At 43.1% G+C, this 21,085-nt stretch overlaps 1 protein-coding gene across 1 annotated transcript in view; it reads right to left on the bottom strand.

Annotated features, from left to right (window-relative positions):
* The window catches only part of LOC128638133 (gastrula zinc finger protein XlCGF66.1), a 72,330-nt gene that overhangs the window by 14,188 nt on the left and 37,057 nt on the right, over nucleotides 1-21,085 (bottom strand). The window contains exons 4-5 of the mRNA XM_053689996.1: nucleotides 18,291-18,438; nucleotides 696-773 (exon numbers count right to left, since the gene is read on the bottom strand). Coding sequence (XP_053545971.1) covers nucleotides 696-773; nucleotides 18,291-18,438 — 226 coding nt within the window. The remainder of the gene's footprint in view (nucleotides 1-695; nucleotides 774-18,290; nucleotides 18,439-21,085) is intronic.

Below are 21,085 nucleotides of genomic sequence, written 5' to 3'. Positions count from 1 at the left end.
AGCCTTACATCTGATGACCCAGGTACCTATTCACCAGCAGCCTTACATCTGATGACCCAGGTACCTATTCACCAGCAGCCTTACATCTGATGACCCAGGTACCTATTCACCAGCAGCCTTATATCTGATGACCCAGGTACCTATTCACCAGCAGCCTTATATCTGATGACCCAGGTACCTATTCACCAGCAGCCTTATATCTGATGACCCAGGTACCTATTCACCAGCAGCCTTATATCTGATGACCCAGGTACCTATTCACCAGCAGCCTTACATCTGATGACCCAGGTACCTATTCACCAGCAGCCTTACATCTGATGACCCAGGTACCTATTCACCAGCAGCCTTATATCTGATGACCCAGGTACCTATTCACCAGCAGCCTTATATCTGATGACCCAGGTACCTATTCACCAGCAGCCTTACATCTGATGACCCAGGTACCTATTCACCAGCAGCCTTATATCTGATGACCCAGGTACCTATTCACCAGCAGCCTTACATCTGATGACCCAGGTACCAACTCACCAGCAGCCTTATATCTGATGACCCAGGTACCAACTCACCAGCAGCCTTACATCTGATGACCCAGGTACCTATTCACCAGCAGCCTTATATCTGATGACTTAGGTACCTACTCATCAGCATCATATTCACCTATTGTCTAAGCTCAGATGACCAAATAATACACTCACCTGATGTGCTGATAAGGTCAAATGTTTCCTGCTTCAGAGCCTTCTGCTGACGCCGTACACATACATCAGCTTCATCACCTGTACAAAATAATCCATTCTCATCACATTTTCTTGCCTTATAGTTTACTTAAGCTTAACACAGACATTTGTCCCAGACAGTTACATTTTAATACAAATCTGTCGTGTTTTATAAAACATTATTCATATAAAACTTGTTGTCACACAGGGAAAAAACAAGCGGATTTTGACTAACATAAAGTAGTGTATTTGCTCATCTAATGCAATTAATGAAATCCGACCCATACAGATAATGCTGCCTCCCTGAAATAAAACAAAGACTCCTACTGAGCAGTGCAGATTTTAGCACCTTTACGACATTTCAGTACAATTATAACTTTTAGCCATCTTAATACAAATTTACAGTACAAAATATCTTATTTTTATCGTGTGGCATCATTAAGTCTGTAGTTTTGGCTGTAGGCATAAAAAAGAAAATTTATGCTTACCTGATAAATTTCTTTCTTTCCGGATATGGTGAGTCCACGGCGTCCTCAATTATTTTGGAATATCACTCCTGGCCAGCAGGAGGAGGCATAGAGCACCACAGCAAAGCTGTTAAGTATCACTTCCCTTTCCACAAACCCCAGTCATTCGACCGAAGGAAAATGGAGAAAAAAGAAGCAACACAATGTGTAGAAGTGCCTAAGGTTTCTTAAATAAAAAGGGCAGGGCCGTAGACTCATATCTGGAAATAAATAAATTTATCAGGTAAGCATAAATTTTCTTTTCTTTCCTAAGATATGGTGAGTCCAGGGCATCTTCAATTACTGTTGGGAACCAATACCCAAGCTACGGTACACAAAGGACTAGGGAGGGACAAGACAGGCAGACCTAAACAGAAGGCACCACCACTTGTAGAACCTTTCTCCCAAAAGACGCCTAAGCCGAGGCAAAAGTATCAAATTTAAAAAAAAAAAGAAAATATGCAGAAGACCAAGTTGCCGCCTTGCAAATCAGTTCCACAGAAGCTTCATTTTTAAAAGCCCAAGAAGGAGAGACAGCCCTAGCGGAATGAGCTGTAAATCTCTCAGGAGGCTGCTGACTAGCAGTCTCATAAGCCAAACGAATTCTACTTCTCAACCAGAGAGAAAGAGAAGTAGCTGTAGCTTTCTGACCTTTACGTTTCCCAGAGAAACAAACAAATAGTGCAGAAGACTGGCGAAAATCCTTAGTCGTCTGTAGGTAAAATTTCAGAGCACGCACAACATCCAGGTTGTGCAACAAACGTTCCTTATGAGAAGAAGTATTAGGAAATAGAGAAGGAACAACAATTTCCTGATTAATATTTCTATCTGAAACAACTTTAAGAAGAAAACCAAACTTAGTAGAGTAGACCAAAACCAAACTTAGTAGAAGAACCGACTTATCAGCATGAAAGATAAGGTAAGGAGAATCACACTGCAAAGCCGAGAGTTCAGAGACTCTCCGAGCAGAAGAAATAGCAATAAGAAACAAAACCTTCCAAGATAACAACTTAATATCTACGGAATGCATCGGCTCAAACTGAGCTTGCTGCAAAACTCTAAGAACAAGGTTAAGGCTCCAAGGAGGAGCAACTGACTTACACAGGCCTAATTCTGACCAAGGCCTGGCAGAAAGATTACACATCTGGCACATCCGCCAGACACTTATATAGCAAAACAGATGAGGCAGAAATCTGACCCTTCAGGGTACTGATAGAACAAACCTTTCTCCAGACCTTCCTGGAGAAAAGACAAAATCCTAGGAATCCTGACCCTTCTCCAAAAGTAGCCCTTGGATTTACACCAATAAAGATATTTACGCCATAACTTATGGTAAATCTTCCTAATAACAGGCTTGCGAGCATGAATCATGGTCTCAATGACCGACTCAGAAAACCCACGCTTAGACAGAACTACCTGTTCAATCTCCAAGCAGTCAGCTTCAGAGAAACGAGATTTGGATGAAGGAAGGGACCCTGAAGTAGAAGGTCCTCCCTCAGAGGTAGTCTCCAAGGGGGCAGGGACGACTTTTCCACTAGGTCTGCATAACAAATCCTACGAGGTCACTCAGGGGCTATTACAATCACTGACGCTCTCTCCTGCTTGATACAAGTAATGACTCGTGGAAGAAGAGCGAACAGAGGAAACAGGTATGCCAGCCTGAAATTCCAAGGGACCGCCAGAAAATCTATCAGAGCGGCCTGTGGATCCCTTGACCTCGAACCGTACCTCGAGAGCTTGGCATTCTGCTGAAACGCCATCAGATCCAGCTCTGGCACCCCCATTTGAGGGTCAAGCTGGAGAAAACCTCTGGATGGAGCTCCTACTCCCCGGGATAAAAAGTCTGTCTGCTCAGAAAATCCGCTTCCCAGTTGTCCACTCCTGGAATGTGGATGGAAGATAGACAGCAATTGTGAGCTTCCGCCCACTGAATAATCCAAACCACCTCTTTCATGGCTAAGGAACTCCAAGTTTCTCCATGGTGGTTGATGTAATCCAATGAGGCTATGCTGTCCGACTGGAACCTGATAAAACGGGCTACGCCATCAGAGCATTGTAAATCGCTCTAAACTCCAAGAATTTTATGGGGAGAGCTGACTCCTCCCGAGTCCAGACACCCTGCGCCTTTAACGAGACCCAGACTGCTCCCCAGCCCAGCAAGCTGGCGTCTGTGGTCAAAATCACCCAGGAAGGTCTCCGAAAGCATGTTCCCTGAGAGACATGTTCCTGAGAAAGCCACCACGGGAGAGAGTCTCTTGTCGACTGATCCAGATCTATCCTCTGAGACAGATCTGCATAGTCCCCGTTCCATTGCCTGAGCATGCATAACTGCAGAGCTCTCAAATGGAATCGGGCAAAGGGAATGATGTCCATGGAAGCAACCATCAGACCAATTACCTCCATACATTGAGCCTCTGATGGCCGAACAGTAGAGAGACGCAAGAGGAAAGAATCTTGGCTTTTCTAACCTCCGTCAGAAATATTTTCATTGATAGGGAATCTATTATGATCCCTAAGAAAACTACCCTTGCGCCTGAACCAGAATGTCGTCCAGATAGGGCGCCACTGCAATTCCCCCAAGACCGGATTACTGCCAAGAGAGCCCCCAGAACCTTTGAGAAAATTCTGGGATCTGTGGCAACGGAAGAGCTACAAACTGAAAGTGTTTGTTCAGAAAGGCAAATCTCAGAAATTTGTGATGATCCCTGTGAATGGGAATATGAAGGTAGGCATCCTTCAGGTCTATGGTCGCCATGAACTGACCCTCTTGGACCAAGGGAAGAAACATAATTTATGCTTACCTGATAAATTCCTTTCTCCTGTAGTGTAGTCAGTCCACGGGTCATCATTACTTATGGGATATTAACTCCTCCCCAACAGGAAGTGCAAGAGGATCACCCAAGCAGAGCTGCCATATAGCTCCTCCCCTCTACGTCACACCCAGTCATTCGACCGAGAACCAAACGAGAAAGGAGAAACTATAGGGTGCAGTGGTGACTGGAGTATAATTTAAAAATTTAGACCTGCCTTAAAAAACAGGGCGGGCCGTGGACTGACTACACTACAGGAGAAAGGAATTTATCAGGTAAGCATAAATTATGTTTTCTCCTGTTAAGTGTAGTCAGTCCACGGGTCATCATTACTTATGGGATACCAATACCAAAGCTAAGTACACGGATGACGGGAGGGACAGGCAGGATCTCTATACGGAAGGAACCACTGCCTGAAGAACCTTTCTCCCAAAAACAGCCTCCGAAGAAGCAAAAGTGTCAAATTTGTAAAATTTGGAAAAAGTATGAAGAGAAGACCAAGTTGCAGCCTTGCAAATCTGTTCAACAGAGGCCTCGTTCTTAAAGGCCCAAGTGGAAGCCACAGCTCTAGTAGAATGAGCTGTAATCCTTTCAGGAGGTTGCTGTCCAGCAGTCTCATAGGCTAAGCGTATTATGCTACGAAGCCAAAAGGATAGAGAGGTAGCAGATGTTTTTTGACCTCTCCTCTGTCCAGAATAAACGACAAACAGGGAAGAAGTTTGGCGAAAATCTTTAGTTGCCTACATCTAGATTGTGCTGAAGTCGTTCCTTCTTTGAAGAAGGGTTAGGACACAATGATGGAACAACAATCTCTTGATTGATATTTTTGTTAGTGACTACCTTAGGTAAGAACCCAGGTTTAGTACGCAGAACTACCTTATCTGAATGAAAAATCAGATACGGAGAATCACAATGTAAGGCTGATAACTCAGAGACTCTACGAGCCGAGGAAATAGCCATTAAAAACAGAACTTTCCAAGATAACAGCTTGATATCAATGGAATGAAGGGGTTCAAACGGAACACCCTGTAAAACGTTAAGAACTAAGTTTAAGCTCCACGGTGGAGCTACAGTCTTAAACACAGGTTTAATTCTAGCCAAAGCCTGACAAAAAGCCTGAACGTCTGGAACTTCTGACAGACGTTTGTGTAGAAGGATGGACAGAGCTGAGATCTGTCCCTTTAAAGAACTTGCAGATAAACCCTTTTCTAAACCTTCTTGTAGAAAAGACAATATCCTAGGAATCCTAACCTTACTCCATGAGTAACCCTTGGATTCGCACCAGTATAAATATTTACGCCATATCTTATGGTAAATTTTCCTGGTAACAGGTTTCCTAGCCTGTATTAAGGTATCAATTACTGGCTCCGAAAATCCACGCTTTGATAAAATTAAGCGTTCAATTTCCATGCAGTCAGCTTCAGAGAAATTAGATTTTGATGTTTGAAAGGATCCTGAATTAGGAGGTCCTGTCTCAGAGGCAGAGACCAAGGTGGACAGGATGACATGTCCACTAGATCTGCATACCAGGTCCTGCGTGGCCACGCAGGCGCTATTAGAATCACTGATGCTTTCTCCTGTTTGATCCTGGCAATCAAACGAGGAAGCATCGGGAAGGGTGGAAACACATAAGCCATCCTGAAGGTCCAAGGTGCTGTCAAGGCATCTATCAGGACCGCTCCCGGGTCCCTGGACCTGGACCCGTAACGAGGAAGCTTGGCGTTCCGGCGAGACGCCATGAGATCCATATCTGGTTTGCCCCAACGTCGAAGAATTTGGGCAAAGACCTCCGGATGAAGTTCCCACTCCCCCGGATGAAAAGTCTGGCGACTTAGGAAATCCGCCTCCCAGTTCTCCACTCCTGGGATGTGGATCGCTGACAGGTGGCAAGAGTGAGACTCTGCCCAGCGAATTATCTTTGATACTTCCATCATCGCTAAGGAACTTCTTGTCCCTCCCTGATGGTTGATGTAAGCCACAGTCGTGATGTTGTCCGACTGAAACCTGATGAACCTCAGAGTTGCTAACTGAGGCCAAGCCAGAAGGGCATTGAGAACTGCTCTCAATTCCAGAATGTTTATTGGAAGGAGACTCTCCTCTTGAGTCCATGATCCCTGAGCCTTCAGGGAATTCCAGACAGCACCCCAACCTAGTAGGCTGGCGTCTGTAGTTACAATTGTCCAGTCTGGCCTGCTGAAGGGCATCCCCCTGGACAGATGTGGCCGAGAAAGCCACCATAGAAGAGAATCTCTGGTCTCTTGATCCAGATTCAGCTTAGGGGACAAATCTGAGTAATCCCCATTCCACTGACTTAGCATGCACAATTGCAGCGGTCTGAGGTGCAGGCGTGCAAAAGGAACTATGTCCATTGCCGCTACCATTAAGCCGATTACCTCCATGCATTGAGCCACTGACGGGTGTTGAATGGAATGAAGGGCATGGCAAGCATTTAGAAGCTTTGTTAACCTGTCCTCTGTCAGGTAAATTTTCATTTCTACAGAATCTATAAGAGTCCCCAAGAAGGGAACTCTTGTGAGTGGTAAGAGAGAACTCTTCTCCTCGTTTACTTTCCACCCATGCGACCTTAGAAATGCCAGTACTAATTCTGTATGAGACTTGGCAGTTTGAAAGCTTGACGCTTGTATCAGAATGTCGTCTAGGTACGGAGCTACCGAAATTCCTCGCGGTCTTAGTACCACCAGAAGAGAGCCCAGAACCTTTGTAAAGATTCTTGGAGCCGTAGCCAACCCGAAGGGAAGAGCTACAAACTGGTAATGCCTGTCTAGGAAGGCAAACCTTAGATACCGGTAATGCTCTCTGTGAATCGGTATGTGAAGGTAAGCATCCTTTAAATCCACTGTGGTCATGTACTGACCTCTTTGGATCATGGGTAAGATTGTCCGAATAGTTTCCATCTTGAAAGATGGAACTCTTAGGAATTTGTTTAGGATCTTTAAATCCAATATTGGTCTGAAGGTTCCCTCTTTTTTGGGAACCACAAACAGATTTGAGTAAAACCCTTGTCCGTGTTCCGACCGCGGAACTGGATGGATCACTCCCATTAGTAAAAGATCTTGTACACAGCGTAGAAACGCCTCTTTCTTTATCTGGTTTGTTGACAACCTTGAAAGGTGAAATCTCCCTTGTGGAGGAGAAGCTTTGAAGTCCAGAAGATATCCCTGAGATATGATCTCCAACGCCCAGGGATCCTGGACATCTCTTGCCCAAGCCTGGGCGAAGAGAGAGAGTCTGCCCCCCACTAGATCCGTTTCCGGATCGGGGGCCCTCACTTCATGCTGTCTTAGGGGCAGCAGCAGGTTTTCTGGCCTGCTTGCCCTTGTTCCAGGCCTGGTTAGGTTTCCAGCCTTGTCTGTAGCGAGCAACAGCTCCTTCCTGTTTTGGAGCAGAGGAAGTTGAAGCTGCTCCTGCCTTGAAGTTACGAAAGGCACGGAAATTAGACTGTCTAGCCCTGGGTTTGGCTCTGTCTTGAGGCAGGGCATGGCCTTTACCTCCCGTAATATCAGCGATAATTTCTTTCAAACCGGGCCCGAATAAAGTCTGCCCCTTGAAAGGTATGTTAAGTAATTTCGATTTAGAAGTTACATCAGCTGACCAGGATTTTAGCCACAGCGCTCTGCGTGCCTGAATGGCGAATCCGGAATTCTTAGCCGTAAGTTTAGTTAAATGTACTACGGCATCAGAAATAAATGAATTAGCTAGCTTAAGGGTTTTAAGCTTGTGTGAAATCTCATCTAATGTCGCTGAGTCAAGGGTCTCTTCCAGAGACTCAAACCAAAATGCTGCCGCAGCCGTGACAGGCGCAATGCATGCAAGGGGTTGTAATATAAAACCTTGTTGAACAAACATTTTCTTAAGGTAACCCTCTAACTTTTTATCCATTGGATCTGAAAAGGCACAGCTATCCTCCACCGGGATAGTGGTACGCTTAGCTAAAGTAGAAACTGCTCCCTCCACCTTAGGGACCGTTTGCCATAAGTCCCGTGTGGTGGCGTCTATTGGAAACATTTTTCTGAATATAGGAGGGGGTGAGAAAGGCACACCGGGTCTATCCCACTCCTTAGTAATAATTTCAGTAAGTCTCTTAGGTATAGGAAAAACGTCAGTACTCGTCGGTACCGCAAAATATTTATCCAACCTACACATTTTCTCTGGGATTGCAACTGTGTTACAATCATTCAGAGCCGCTAACACCTCCCCTAGCAATACACGGAGGTTTTCCAGCTTAAACTTAAAATTTGAAATGTCTGAATCCAGTTTATTTGGATCAGATCCGTCACCCGCAGAATGAAGCTCTCCGTCCTCATGCTCTGCAAATTGTGACGCAGTATCAGACATGGCCCTAGCATTATCAGTATACTCTGTTCTCATCCCAGAGTGATCTCGTTTACCCCTAAGTTCTGGCAATTTAGACAAAACTTCAGTCATAACATTAGCCATGTCTTGTAGAGTGATTTGTAATGGCCGCCCTGATGTACTTGGCGTTACAATATCACGCACCTCCTGAGCGGGAGATGCAGGTACTGACACGTGAGGCAAGTTAGTCGGCATAACTTCCCCCTCGTTGTCTGGTGAATGTTGCTTAACATGTACAGATTGACTTTTATTTAAAGTAGCATCAATGCAATTAGTACATAAATTTCTATTGGGCTCCACCTTGGCTTTTGAACATATTGCACAAAGAGATTCCTCTGTGTTAGACATGTTTAAACAAACTAGCAATTAGACTAGCAAGCTTGGAAATACTTTTCAACTAAATTTACAAGCAATATGTAAAAACGTTACTGTGCCTTTAAGAAGCACACAAAAACTGTCACAGTTGAATAACAATGAACCGGATTAGTTATAGAAACCAAATTTAGCAAAGGATTGCACTCATTAGTAATGGATGATTAACCCTTAATATCAGAAAAAAACGTATAACAATTGAAAATATAAGCGTTTTTATCACAGTCAAGCACAGTCTCACAGGTCTGCTGTGAGTGATTACCTCCCTCAAAACTAGTTTTGAAGACCCCTGAGCTCTGTGGAGACGTCCTGGATCATGCAGGGAGAAAAAGACAGACTGTGACTGAATTTCTGATGCGTAGTAAAAGCGCCAAAATAGGCCCCTCCCACTCACACTACAACAGTGAGGGAAGCTCAGTAAACTGTTTTAATTTAAAACAAACGACCGCCATGTGGAAAATAAAGCCCAAAACAATTTTCACCAAGTACCTCAGATAATTAAACGATTTAACATGCCAGTAAACGTTTAAAATCTAATATATGAAATGTCATTAAAAAGCCTGCTGCTAGTCGCTCACACTGCAAGTTAGGCTAAAAGTTATATGCATACAGTATTTTCCCAGTGAAGTGCCATTCCCCAGAAATACTTAAGTGTAAACATATATATATATCAGCCTGATACCAGTTGCTACTACTGCATTTAAGGCTGTACTTACATTATATCGGTATTAGCAGTATTTTCTCAGTCAATTCCATTCCTTAGAAAATAATATACTGCAACATACCTCTTTGCAGGTGAACCTGCCCGCTGTCCCCTGATCTGAAGTTACCTTACTCCTCAGAATGGCCGAGAACAGCAACGGATCTTAGTTACGTCCGCTAAGATCATATACAAAAACTCAGGTAGATTCTTCTTCAAATTCTGCCTGAGAAGGAAACAACACACTCCGGTGCCGTTTAAAATAACAAACTTGATTGAAGATATAAAAAAACTAAGTTTAATCACCACAGTCCTCTCACACATCCTATCTATTAGTTGGGTGCAAGAGAATGACTGGGTGTGACGTAGAGGGGAGGAGCTATATGGCAGCTCTGCTTGGGTGATCCTCTTGCACTTCCTGTTGGGGAGGAGTTAATATCCCATAAGTAATGATGACCCGTGGACTGACTACACTTAACAGGAGAAATGGAATGTATAGTTTCCATCTTGAAGGACGATACTCTGAGAAACTTGTGTAGACACTTCAGGTCTAAAATAGGTTGGAAATTTTCCTCTTTTTTGGGGAACCAGGAACAGATTGGAATAGAACCCTAGACCCTGTTCCTGTACTGGGACTGGAACCATCACTCCCTGGGAAGAAAGGTCCTGTACACAATACAAGAATGCCTCTCTTTTTATCTGGTCTGCAGATAATCTTGAGAGGTGGAACCTGCCCCTGGGGAGGAAGAGTCTTGAATTCCAATTTGTAGCACAGAGATACTTTGTCCACAGCCCAAGGATCTGGGACATCTTGTATCCAAGCTTGAGAGAACCAAGAGAGTCTGCCCTCAACTTGATCCGATCCCGGATTGGGTGCAAATCCTTCATGCCAATTTAGATTCAGCTGCAGGTTTCTTAGATTGCTTCCCCTTATTCCAAGACGACTTGGAATGTTCCTGTTTGGAAGGAGAAGGGGAAGACTTTCCTCTGAAGTTACGAAAAGAACGAAAATTAGTCTTACGTCCTTTCAATCTATTCCTCTTATCTTGAGGGAGAAAAGACCCTTTTCGGCCTGTGATATCAGAGATAATCTCTGTCAGACGTAGTCCAAACAAGGTTTTACCCTTGTAAGGAATTGCCAGAAGTTTGGACATAGATGAAACATCCGCAGACCAAGATTTTAGCCACAAAGCTCTGCGCGCTAGTATAGCGAAACCAGATATTTTGGCTCCCAACTTAATAACCTGCAATGAAGCATCAGTAATAAAGGAATTGGCTAACTTAAGAGCCTTAAATCCTGTACTGGATCTCATCCAAGGGAGTCTCTACCTGAAGAGATTCGGGCAAGGCATTGAATCAATAGGAAGCTGCATTTGTCACAGTGGGAATGGCAGCTAAAGCCACAGATACCGCAGAAGATACCTGGGCGGCAATTTCTGCTTGCAAATAAACTCCTCAAGGAGATTGAGAGGAACAGCAGGGCACTGCATCTGACGCCATTAAGGCTTGGGGCGGTTGAGGAGAAAGCTGTGGCAAAGCCTGAACAGCATCATCCTGAGACATATTTGGCTCAGACACAAAAAAATGTATCTTTATTTTTTAAAGTTGTCTCTATACAAGAGGAACAAATTGCATAGGTAGCAACAATTAACTATCCAAGCAAAGGCTACATAAGTCCATAACATTAGGATCCTAATACATTATTTATGAAAAAATTAACCAAAGTTATAGCCAATTAACCACACAAAAAAAAAAACTGTTTTTTTTTTATTCAGTACTGTACCCTTAATTACCGATTGCGGTCAAAAATGATGTGCTTAAACATCAAAAGAAAAAAGTTTGCTTAACTTTTCTTTGAGGATCCTGCCTAACAAGCACCTCCACACCTCAGTCTATGACTGAAGTGCTTACCTGCCCCGACGAAGTGAGACGGACTACCAGATACGCTTGCCGGGCTCCTAAGAAACCACACTCTCAGACTTTAAGTGTGGCTGCTTACTTTTCAGCGTCTGCACAAACTAACCCGGAACAAACAGGGATCATGAGAACGGCTTCTGAGAAGTTCCGTCACTGGTTGCTAAAGGCTCACTGCCAGCCGGAAGAGAAGAGGCAAAAATGAAACCTTTTCCTGTAGAACTTAGCTACAGGAACGGTTAGGAAACAAAAAGCCCCCACAATTAACCTCTCATTCACGAAACGGGAACCAAGGAAATAAGTGTCTGATGTCAGCCAATAAAGTTAACCCTTCTGTCCAAAGAGTTTAACCCCTTGTCTCTCTTACATGAAAAGTGCCTGTTACTTTCAAATTAACCCTTCTCACAGGGTTCTAGCCCCACAGGTGCTTGCAGACTCAAGGATTTCAACCCCCTCAGTGCCAGTCTCCTCCCAGAAGACAAAAAAGGCACTTACCTGCATCGAGCCGTCCGGCAGGAGGACAGCCTACCCGGTATGAGAGGATGCCACTCCTCACAGAGACCTGTAGAAAAAAAAACAGAGAAAAGAGTAAACCTACTCTGGCGTTCTATTTAAGGGCAGCAACAATGTTAGGAAAACACAGCAAGGGCCACCTCACAAGTTCCTAACTGCTTTAAAGTCACCACTACTCTACTGAAGAGATTAACATGGACTACAGCCAGGGCCGGCTCAACCATGGGACCAAGTGGGTCCAATTGACCCAGGCAGCACTTGACAAGGGCCAGCACTTCAGTAGCTGAGTCAGTCACTGTCAGACCCAGACCACTCCTGTCCTCTGTATCTGTAGGGGAAGTCGCAGGCTCCCAGCAGCATAACCTTATTATACACAAAGACACAGAAATGGTCAGGGGCGATATTCAACGTGGGAGAAGTGCATCTCTTCCCTAAATTATTGCACAATTGTGCATAAGCATTGGTTGCATACAGGTCTGTAGGCCGGCTTAGTAAGGGCAAAGGCCAGGCTTGTAAGTTATTATTGTAATCGGTAATATTGCTACTGGGAAGGGGCGTCATTTAATTCTCTGACGCAGGCAGCACAGTATCTTGAGCTGCCCCTGACTACAGCTATACCCAGAACACAGGAAAGATCAGAGCAAACCTACTCTGTCTTTCAAAATAATAAAATCTTGCTTGTAGCAATGCAATCCAATTTTCTTCAGATACCAAAACTTAACTTCCTCCTTGCACCGAAGGCAAAGAGAATGACTGGGGTTTGTGGGAAGGGGAGTGATACTTAACAGCTTGTCTGTGGTACTCTTTGCCTCCTCCTGCTGGCCAGAAATGATATTCCCAACAGTAATTAAGGATGCCGTGGACTCACCATATCTTAAGAAAGAAAAAATATTTTGAGAATTTATTTGCTTCAAATAACTGAAACAATGATTAATAGAATAACTAGATTTTGTTGTTACTGTGGAAGTATATAAAAAAAATTCTAATACAGTAGTGGTAACCTTTGTTATATCAGGTACCCGAGAATCCAACACATTCCTGAAATTACCTGAGCGCTTGCATGCTGGGAACTCTAAAGTCCTTAATGTCTGATGACATTTATTGATCACGTCTTTGTACATTTCCTTGTGCCTGTATTAAGGTATCAATTACTGGCTCCGAAAATCCACGCTTTGATAAAATTAAGCGTTCAATTTCCATGCAGTCAGCTTCAGAGAAATTAGATTTTGATGTTTGAAAGGACCCTGAATTAGGAGGTCCTGTCTCAGAGGCAGAGACCAAGGTGGACAGGATGACATGTCCACTAGATCTGCATACCAGGTCCTGCGTGGCCACGCAGGCGCTATTAGAATCACTGATGCTTTCTCCTGTTTGATCCTGGCAATCAAACGAGGAAGCATCGGGAAGGGTGGAAACACATAAGCCATCCTGAAGGTCCAAGGTGCTGTCAAGGCATCTATCAGGACCGCTCCCGGGTCCCGTGTGGTGGCGTCTATTGGAAACATTTTTCTGAATATAGGAGGGGGTGAGAAAGGCACACCGGGTCTATCCCACTCCTTAGTAATAATTTCAGTAAGTCTCTTAGGTATAGGAAAAACGTCAGTACCGCAAAATATTTATCCAACCTACACATTTTCTCTGGGATTGCAACTGTGTTACAATCATTCAGAGCCGCTAACACCTCCCCTAGCAATACACGGAGGTTTTCCAGCTTAAACTTAAAATTTGAAATGTCTGAATCCAGTTTATTTGGATCAGATCCGTCACCCGCAGAATGAAGCTCTCCGTCCTCATGCTCTGCAAATTGTGACGCAGTATCAGACATGGCCCTAGCATTATCAGTATACTCTGTTCTCATCCCAGAGTGATCTCGTTTACCCCTAAGTTCTGGCAATTTAGACAAAACTTCAGTCATAACATTAGCCATGTCTTGTAGAGTGATTTGTAATGGCCGCCCTGATGTACTTGGCGTTACAATATCACGCACCTCCTGAGCGGGAGATGCAGGTACTGACACGTGAGGCAAGTTAGTCGGCATAACTTCCCCCTCGTTGTCTGGTGAATGTTGCTTAACATGTACAGATTGACTTTTATTTAAAGTAGCATCAATGCAATTAGTACATAAATTTCTATTGGGCTCCACCTTGGCTTTTGAACATATTGCACAAAGAGATTCCTCTGTGTTAGACATGTTTAAACAAACTAGCAATTAGACTAGCAAGCTTGGAAATACTTTTCAACTAAATTTACAAGCAATATGTAAAAACGTTACTGTGCCTTTAAGAAGCACACAAAAACTGTCACAGTTGAATAACAATGAACCGGATTAGTTATAGAAACCAAATTTAGCAAAGGATTGCACACATTAGTAATGGATGATTAACCCTTAATATCAGAAAAAAACGTATAACAATTGAAAATATAAGCGTTTTTATCACAGTCAAGCACAGTCTCACAGGTCTGCTGTGAGTGATTACCTCCCTCAAAACTAGTTTTGAAGACCCCTGAGCTCTGTGGAGACGTCCTGGATCATGCAGGGAGAAAAAGACAGACTGTGACTGAATTTCTGATGCGTAGTAAAAGCGCCAAAATAGGCCCCTCCCACTCACACTACAACAGTGAGGGAAGCTCAGTAAACTGTTTTAATTTAAAACAAACGACCGCCATGTGGAAAATAAAGCCCAAAACAATTTTCACCAAGTACCTCAGAAAATTAAACGATTTAACATGCCAGTAAACGTTTAAAATCTAATATATGAAATGTCATTAAAAAGCCTGCTGCTAGTCGCTCACACTGCAAGTTAGGCTAAAAGTTATATGCATACAGTATTTTCCCAGTGAAGTGCCATTCCCCAGAAATACTTAAGTGTAAACATATATATATCAGCCTGATACCAGTTGCTACTACTGCATTTAAGGCTGTACTTACATTATATCGGTATTAGCAGTATTTTCTCAGTCAATTCCATTCCTTAGAAAATAATATACTGCAACATACCTCTTTGCAGGTGAACCTGCCCGCTGTCCCCTGATCTGAAGTTACCTTACTCCTCAGAATGGCCGAGAACAGCAACGGATCTTAGTTACGTCCGCTAAGATCATATACAAAAACTCAGGTAGATTCTTCTTCAAATTCTGCCTGAGAAGGAAACAACACACTCCGGTGCCGTTTAAAATAACAAACTTGATTGAAGATATAAAAAAACTAAGTTTAATCACCACAGTCCTCTCACACATCCTATCTATTAGTTGGGTGCAAGAGAATGACTGGGTGTGACGTAGAGGGGAGGAGCTATATGGCAGCTCTGCTTGGGTGATCCTCTTGCACTTCCTGTTGGGGAGGAGTTAATATCCCATAAGTAATGATGACCCGTGGACTGACTACACTTAACAGGAGAAATGGAATGTATAGTTTCCATCTTGAAGGACGATACTCTGAGAAACTTGTGTAGACACTTCAGGTCTAAAATAGGTTGGAAATTTTCCTCTTTTTTGGGGAACCAGGAACAGATTGGAATAGAACCCTAGACCCTGTTCCTGTACTGGGACTGGAACCATCACTCCCTGGGAAGAAAGGTCCTGTACACAATACAAGAATGCCTCTCTTTTTATCTGGTCTGCAGATAATCTTGAGAGGTGGAACCTGCCCCTGGGGAGGAAGAGTCTTGAATTCCAATTTGTAGCACAGAGATACTTTGTCCACAGCCCAAGGATCTGGGACATCTTGTATCCAAGCTTGAGAGAACCAAGAGAGTCTGCCCTCAACTTGATCCGATCCCGGATTGGGTGCAAATCCTTCATGCCAATTTAGATTCAGCTGCAGGTTTCTTAGATTGCTTCCCCTTATTCCAAGACGACTTGGAATGTTCCTGTTTGGAAGGAGAAGGGGAAGACTTTCCTCTGAAGTTACGAAAAGAACGAAAATTAGTCTTACGTCCTTTCAATCTATTCCTCTTATCTTGAGGGAGAAAAGACCCTTTTCGGCCTGTGATATCAGAGATAATCTCTGTCAGACGTAGTCCAAACAAGGTTTTACCCTTGTAAGGAATTGCCAGAAGTTTGGACATAGATGAAACATCCGCAGACCAAGATTTTAGCCACAAAGCTCTGCGCGCTAGTATAGCGAAACCAGATATTTTGGCTCCCAACTTAATAACCTGCAATGAAGCATCAGTAATAAAGGAATTGGCTAACTTAAGAGCCTTAAATCCTGTACTGGATCTCATCCAAGGGAGTCTCTACCTGAAGAGATTCGGGCAAGGCATTGAATCAATAGGAAGCTGCATTTGTCACAGTGGGAATGGCAGCTAAAGCCACAGATACCGCAGAAGATACCTGGGCGGCAATTTCTGCTTGCAAATAAACTCCTCAAGGAGATTGAGAGGAACAGCAGGGCACTGCATCTGACGCCATTAAGGCTTGGGGCGGTTGAGGAGAAAGCTGTGGCAAAGCCTGAACAGCATCATCCTGAGACATATTTGGCTCAGACACAAAAAAATGTATCTTTATTTTTTAAAGTTGTCTCTATACAAGAGGAACAAATTGCATAGGTAGCAACAATTAACTATCCAAGCAAAGGCTACATAAGTCCATAACATTAGGATCCTAATACATTATTTATGAAAAAATTAACCAAAGTTATAGCCAATTAACCACACAAAAAAAAAAACTGTTTTTTTTTTATTCAGTACTGTACCCTTAATTACCGATTGCGGTCAAAAATGATGTGCTTAAACATCAAAAGAAAAAAGTTTGCTTAACTTTTCTTTGAGGATCCTGCCTAACAAGCACCTCCACACCTCAGTCTATGACTGAAGTGCTTACCTGCCCCGACGAAGTGAGACGGACTACCAGATACGCTTGCCGGGCTCCTAAGAAACCACACTCTCAGACTTTAAGTGTGGCTGCTTACTTTTCAGCGTCTGCACAAACTAACCCGGAACAAACAGGGATCATGAGAACGGCTTCTGAGAAGTTCCGTCACTGGTTGCTAAAGGCTCACTGCCAGCCGGAAGAGAAGAGGCAAAAATGAAACCTTTTCCTGTAGAACTTAGCTACAGGAACGGTTAGGAAACAAAAAGCCCCCACAATTAACCTCTCATTCACGAAACGGGAACCAAGGAAATAAGTGTCTGATGTCAGCCAATAAAGTTAACCCTTCTGTCCAAAGAGTTTAACCCCTTGTCTCTCTTACATGAAAAGTGCCTGTTACTTTCAAATTAACCCTTCTCACAGGGTTCTAGCCCCACAGGTGCTTGCAGACTCAAGGATTTCAACCCCCTCAGTGCCAGTCTCCTCCCAGAAGACAAAAAAGGCACTTACCTGCATCGAGCCGTCCGGCAGGAGGACAGCCTACCCGGTATGAGAGGATGCCACTCCTCACAGAGACCTGTAGAAAAAAAAACAGAGAAAAGAGTAAACCTACTCTGGCGTTCTATTTAAGGGCAGCAACAATGTTAGGAAAACACAGCAAGGGCCACCTCACAAGTTCCTAACTGCTTTAAAGTCACCACTACTCTACTGAAGAGATTAACATGGACTACAGCCAGGGCCGGCTCAACCATGGGACCAAGTGGGTCCAATTGACCCAGGCAGCACTTGACAAGGGCCAGCACTTCAGTAGCTGAGTCAGTCACTGTCAGACCCAGACCACTCCTGTCCTCTGTATCTGTAGGGGAAGTCGCAGGCTCCCAGCAGCATAACCTTATTATACACAAAGACACAGAAATGGTCAGGGGCGATATTCAACGTGGGAGAAGTGCATCTCTTCCCTAAATTATTGCACAATTGTGCATAAGCATTGGTTGCATACAGGTCTGTAGGCCGGCTTAGTAAGGGCAAAGGCCAGGCTTGTAAGTTATTATTGTAATCGGTAATATTGCTACTGGGAAGGGGCGTCATTTCATTCTCTGACGCAGGCAGCACAGTATCTTGAGCTGCCCCTGACTACAGCTATACCCAGAACACAGGAAAGATCAGAGCAAACCTACTCTGTCTTTCAAAATAATAAAATCTTGCTTGTAGCAATGCAATCCAATTTTCTTCAGATACCAAAACTTAACTTCCTCCTTGCACCGAAGGCAAAGAGAATGACTGGGGTTTGTGGGAAGGGGAGTGATACTTAACAGCTTGTCTGTGGTACTCTTTGCCTCCTCCTGCTGGCCAGAAATGATATTCCCAACAGTAATTAAGGATGCCGTGGACTCACCATATCTTAAGAAAGAAAAAATATTTTGAGAATTTATTTGCTTCAAATAACTGAAACAATGATTAATAGAATAACTAGATTTTGTTGTTACTGTGGAAGTATATAAAAAAAATTCTAATACAGTAGTGGTAACCTTTGTTATATCAGGTACCCGAGAATCCAACACATTCCTGAAATTACCTGAGCGCTTGCATGCTGGGAACTCTAAAGTCCTTAATGTCTGATGACATTTATTGATCACGTCTTTGTACATTTCCTTGTGCCCCTCTATATAATCCCACTCCTCCATAGTGAAATACACAGCAACATCATCGCACTTTATAGCTACCTGTAACACACGGCAAGAAAAACCTGTGACATGGAAATAACATGATCGTGCACACGAAACCTAAGGGAAAATATGCCAGCGGTCACCGAGTGTCACACAAGCATCACTAAAGAGACCTCCTGTTAATTGTCACATTAGTAATCATCTGCTACATGTACTGAGTGTCACACACGTATCACTAGAGACCTCCTGTATATTGTCACATTAATAATCATCTGCTACATGCACTGAGTGTCACACACGTATCACTAGAGACCTCCTGTATATAGTCACATTAATAATCATCTGCTACATGTACTGAGTGTCACACACGTATCACTAGAGACCTCCTGTATATAGTCACATTAGTAATCATCTGCTACATGTACTGAGTGTCACACACGTATCACTAGAGACCTCCTGTATATTGTCACATTAAAAATCATCTGCTACATGTACTGAGTGTCACACACGTATCACTAGAGACATCCTGTATAGTCACATTAATAATCATCTGCTACATGCACTGAGTGTCACACACGTATCACTAGAGACCTCCTGTATATAGTCACATTAATAATCATCTGCTACATGTACTGAGTGTCACACACGTATCACTAGAGACCTCCTGTATATAGTCACATTAGTAATCATCTGCTACATGTACTGAGTGTCACACACGTATCACTAGAGACCTCCTGTATATTGTCACATTAAAAATCATCTGCTACATGTACTGAGTGTCACACACGTATCACTAGAGACCTCCTGTATATTGTCACATTAATAATCATCTGCTACATGTACTGAGTGTCACACACGTATCACTAGAGACCTCCTGTATATTGTCACATTAATAATCATCTGCTACATGTACTGAGTGTCACACACGTATCACTAGAGACCTCCTGTATATTGTCACATTAATAATCATCTGCTACATGTACTGAGTGTCACACACGTATCACTAGAGACCTCCTGTATAGTGTCACATTAATAATCATCTGCTACATGTACTGAGTGTCACACACGTATCACTAGAGACCTCCTGTATATTGTCACATTAATAATCATCTGCTACATGTACTGAGTGTCACACACGTATCACTAGAGACCTCCTGTATATTGTCACATTAATAATCATCTGCTACATGTACTGAGTGTCACACACGTATCACTAGAGACCTCCTGTATATTGTCACATTAATAATCATCTGCTACATGTACTGAGTGTCACACACGTATCACTAGAGACCTCCTGTATATAGTCACATTAATAATCATCTGCTACATGTACTGAGTGTCACACACGTATCACTAGAGACCTCCTGTATATTGTCACATTAATAATCATCTGCTACATGTACTGAGTGTCACACACGTATCACTAGAGACCTCCTGTATATTGTCACATTAATAATCATCTGCTACATGTACTGAGTGTCACACACGTATCACTAGAGACCTCCTGTATATTGTCACATTAATAATCATCTGCTACATGTACTGAGTGTCACACACGTATCACTAGAGACCTCCTGTATAGTCACATTAATAATCATCTGCTACATGTACTGAGTGTCACACACGTATCACTAGAGACCTCCTGTATATAGTCACATTAATAATCATCTGCTACATGTACTGAGTGTCACACACGTATCACTAGAGACCTCCTGTATATAGTCACATTAATAATCATCTGCTACATGTACTGAGTGTCACACACGTATCACTAGAGACCTCCTGTATAGTCACATTAATAATCATCTGCTACATGTACTGAGTGTCACACACGTATCACTAGAGACCTCCTGTATATTGTCACATTAGTAATCATCTGCTACATGTACTGAGTGTCACACACGTATCACTAGAGACCTCCTGTATATTGTCACATTAATAATCATCTGCTACATGCACTGAGTGTCACACACGTATCACTAGAGACCTCCTGTATATTGTCACATTAATAATCATCTGCTACATGTACTGAGTGTCACACACGTATCACTAGAGACCTCCTGTATATTGTCACATTAATAATCATCTGCTACATGTACTGAGTGTCACACACGTATCACTAGAGACATCCTGTATAGTCACATTAATAATCATCTGCTACATGTACTGAGTGTCACACACGTATCACTAGAGACCTCCTGTATATAGTCACATTAATAATCATCTGCTACATGTACTGAGTGTCACACACGTATCACTAGAGACCTCCTGTATATAGTCACATTAATAATCATCTGCTACATGTACTGAGTGTCACACACGTATCACTAGAGACCTCCTGTATATTGTCACATTAATAATCATCTGCTACATGTACTGAGTGGTCACACACGTATCACTAGAGACCTCCCTGTATATAGTCACATTAATAATCATCTGCTACATGTACTGAGTGTCACACACGTATCACTAGAGACCTCCTGTATATTGTCACATTAATAATCATCTGCTACATGTACTGAGTGTCACACACGTATCACTAGAGACCTCCTGTATATTGTCACATTAAATAATCATCTGCTACATGTACTGAGTGTCACACACGTATCACTAGAGACCTCCTGTATATTGTCACATTAATAATCATCTGCTACATGTACTGAGTGTCACACACGTATCACTAGAGACCTCCTGTATATGTCAC

Source organism: Bombina bombina, chromosome 8 (genome assembly GCF_027579735.1).
Source record: "Bombina bombina isolate aBomBom1 chromosome 8, aBomBom1.pri, whole genome shotgun sequence".
NCBI lineage: Eukaryota > Metazoa > Chordata > Amphibia > Anura > Bombinatoridae > Bombina > Bombina bombina.
The sequence above is the reverse complement of the archived record's forward strand: the minus strand, read 5'-3'. Positions and strand labels throughout refer to the sequence as shown.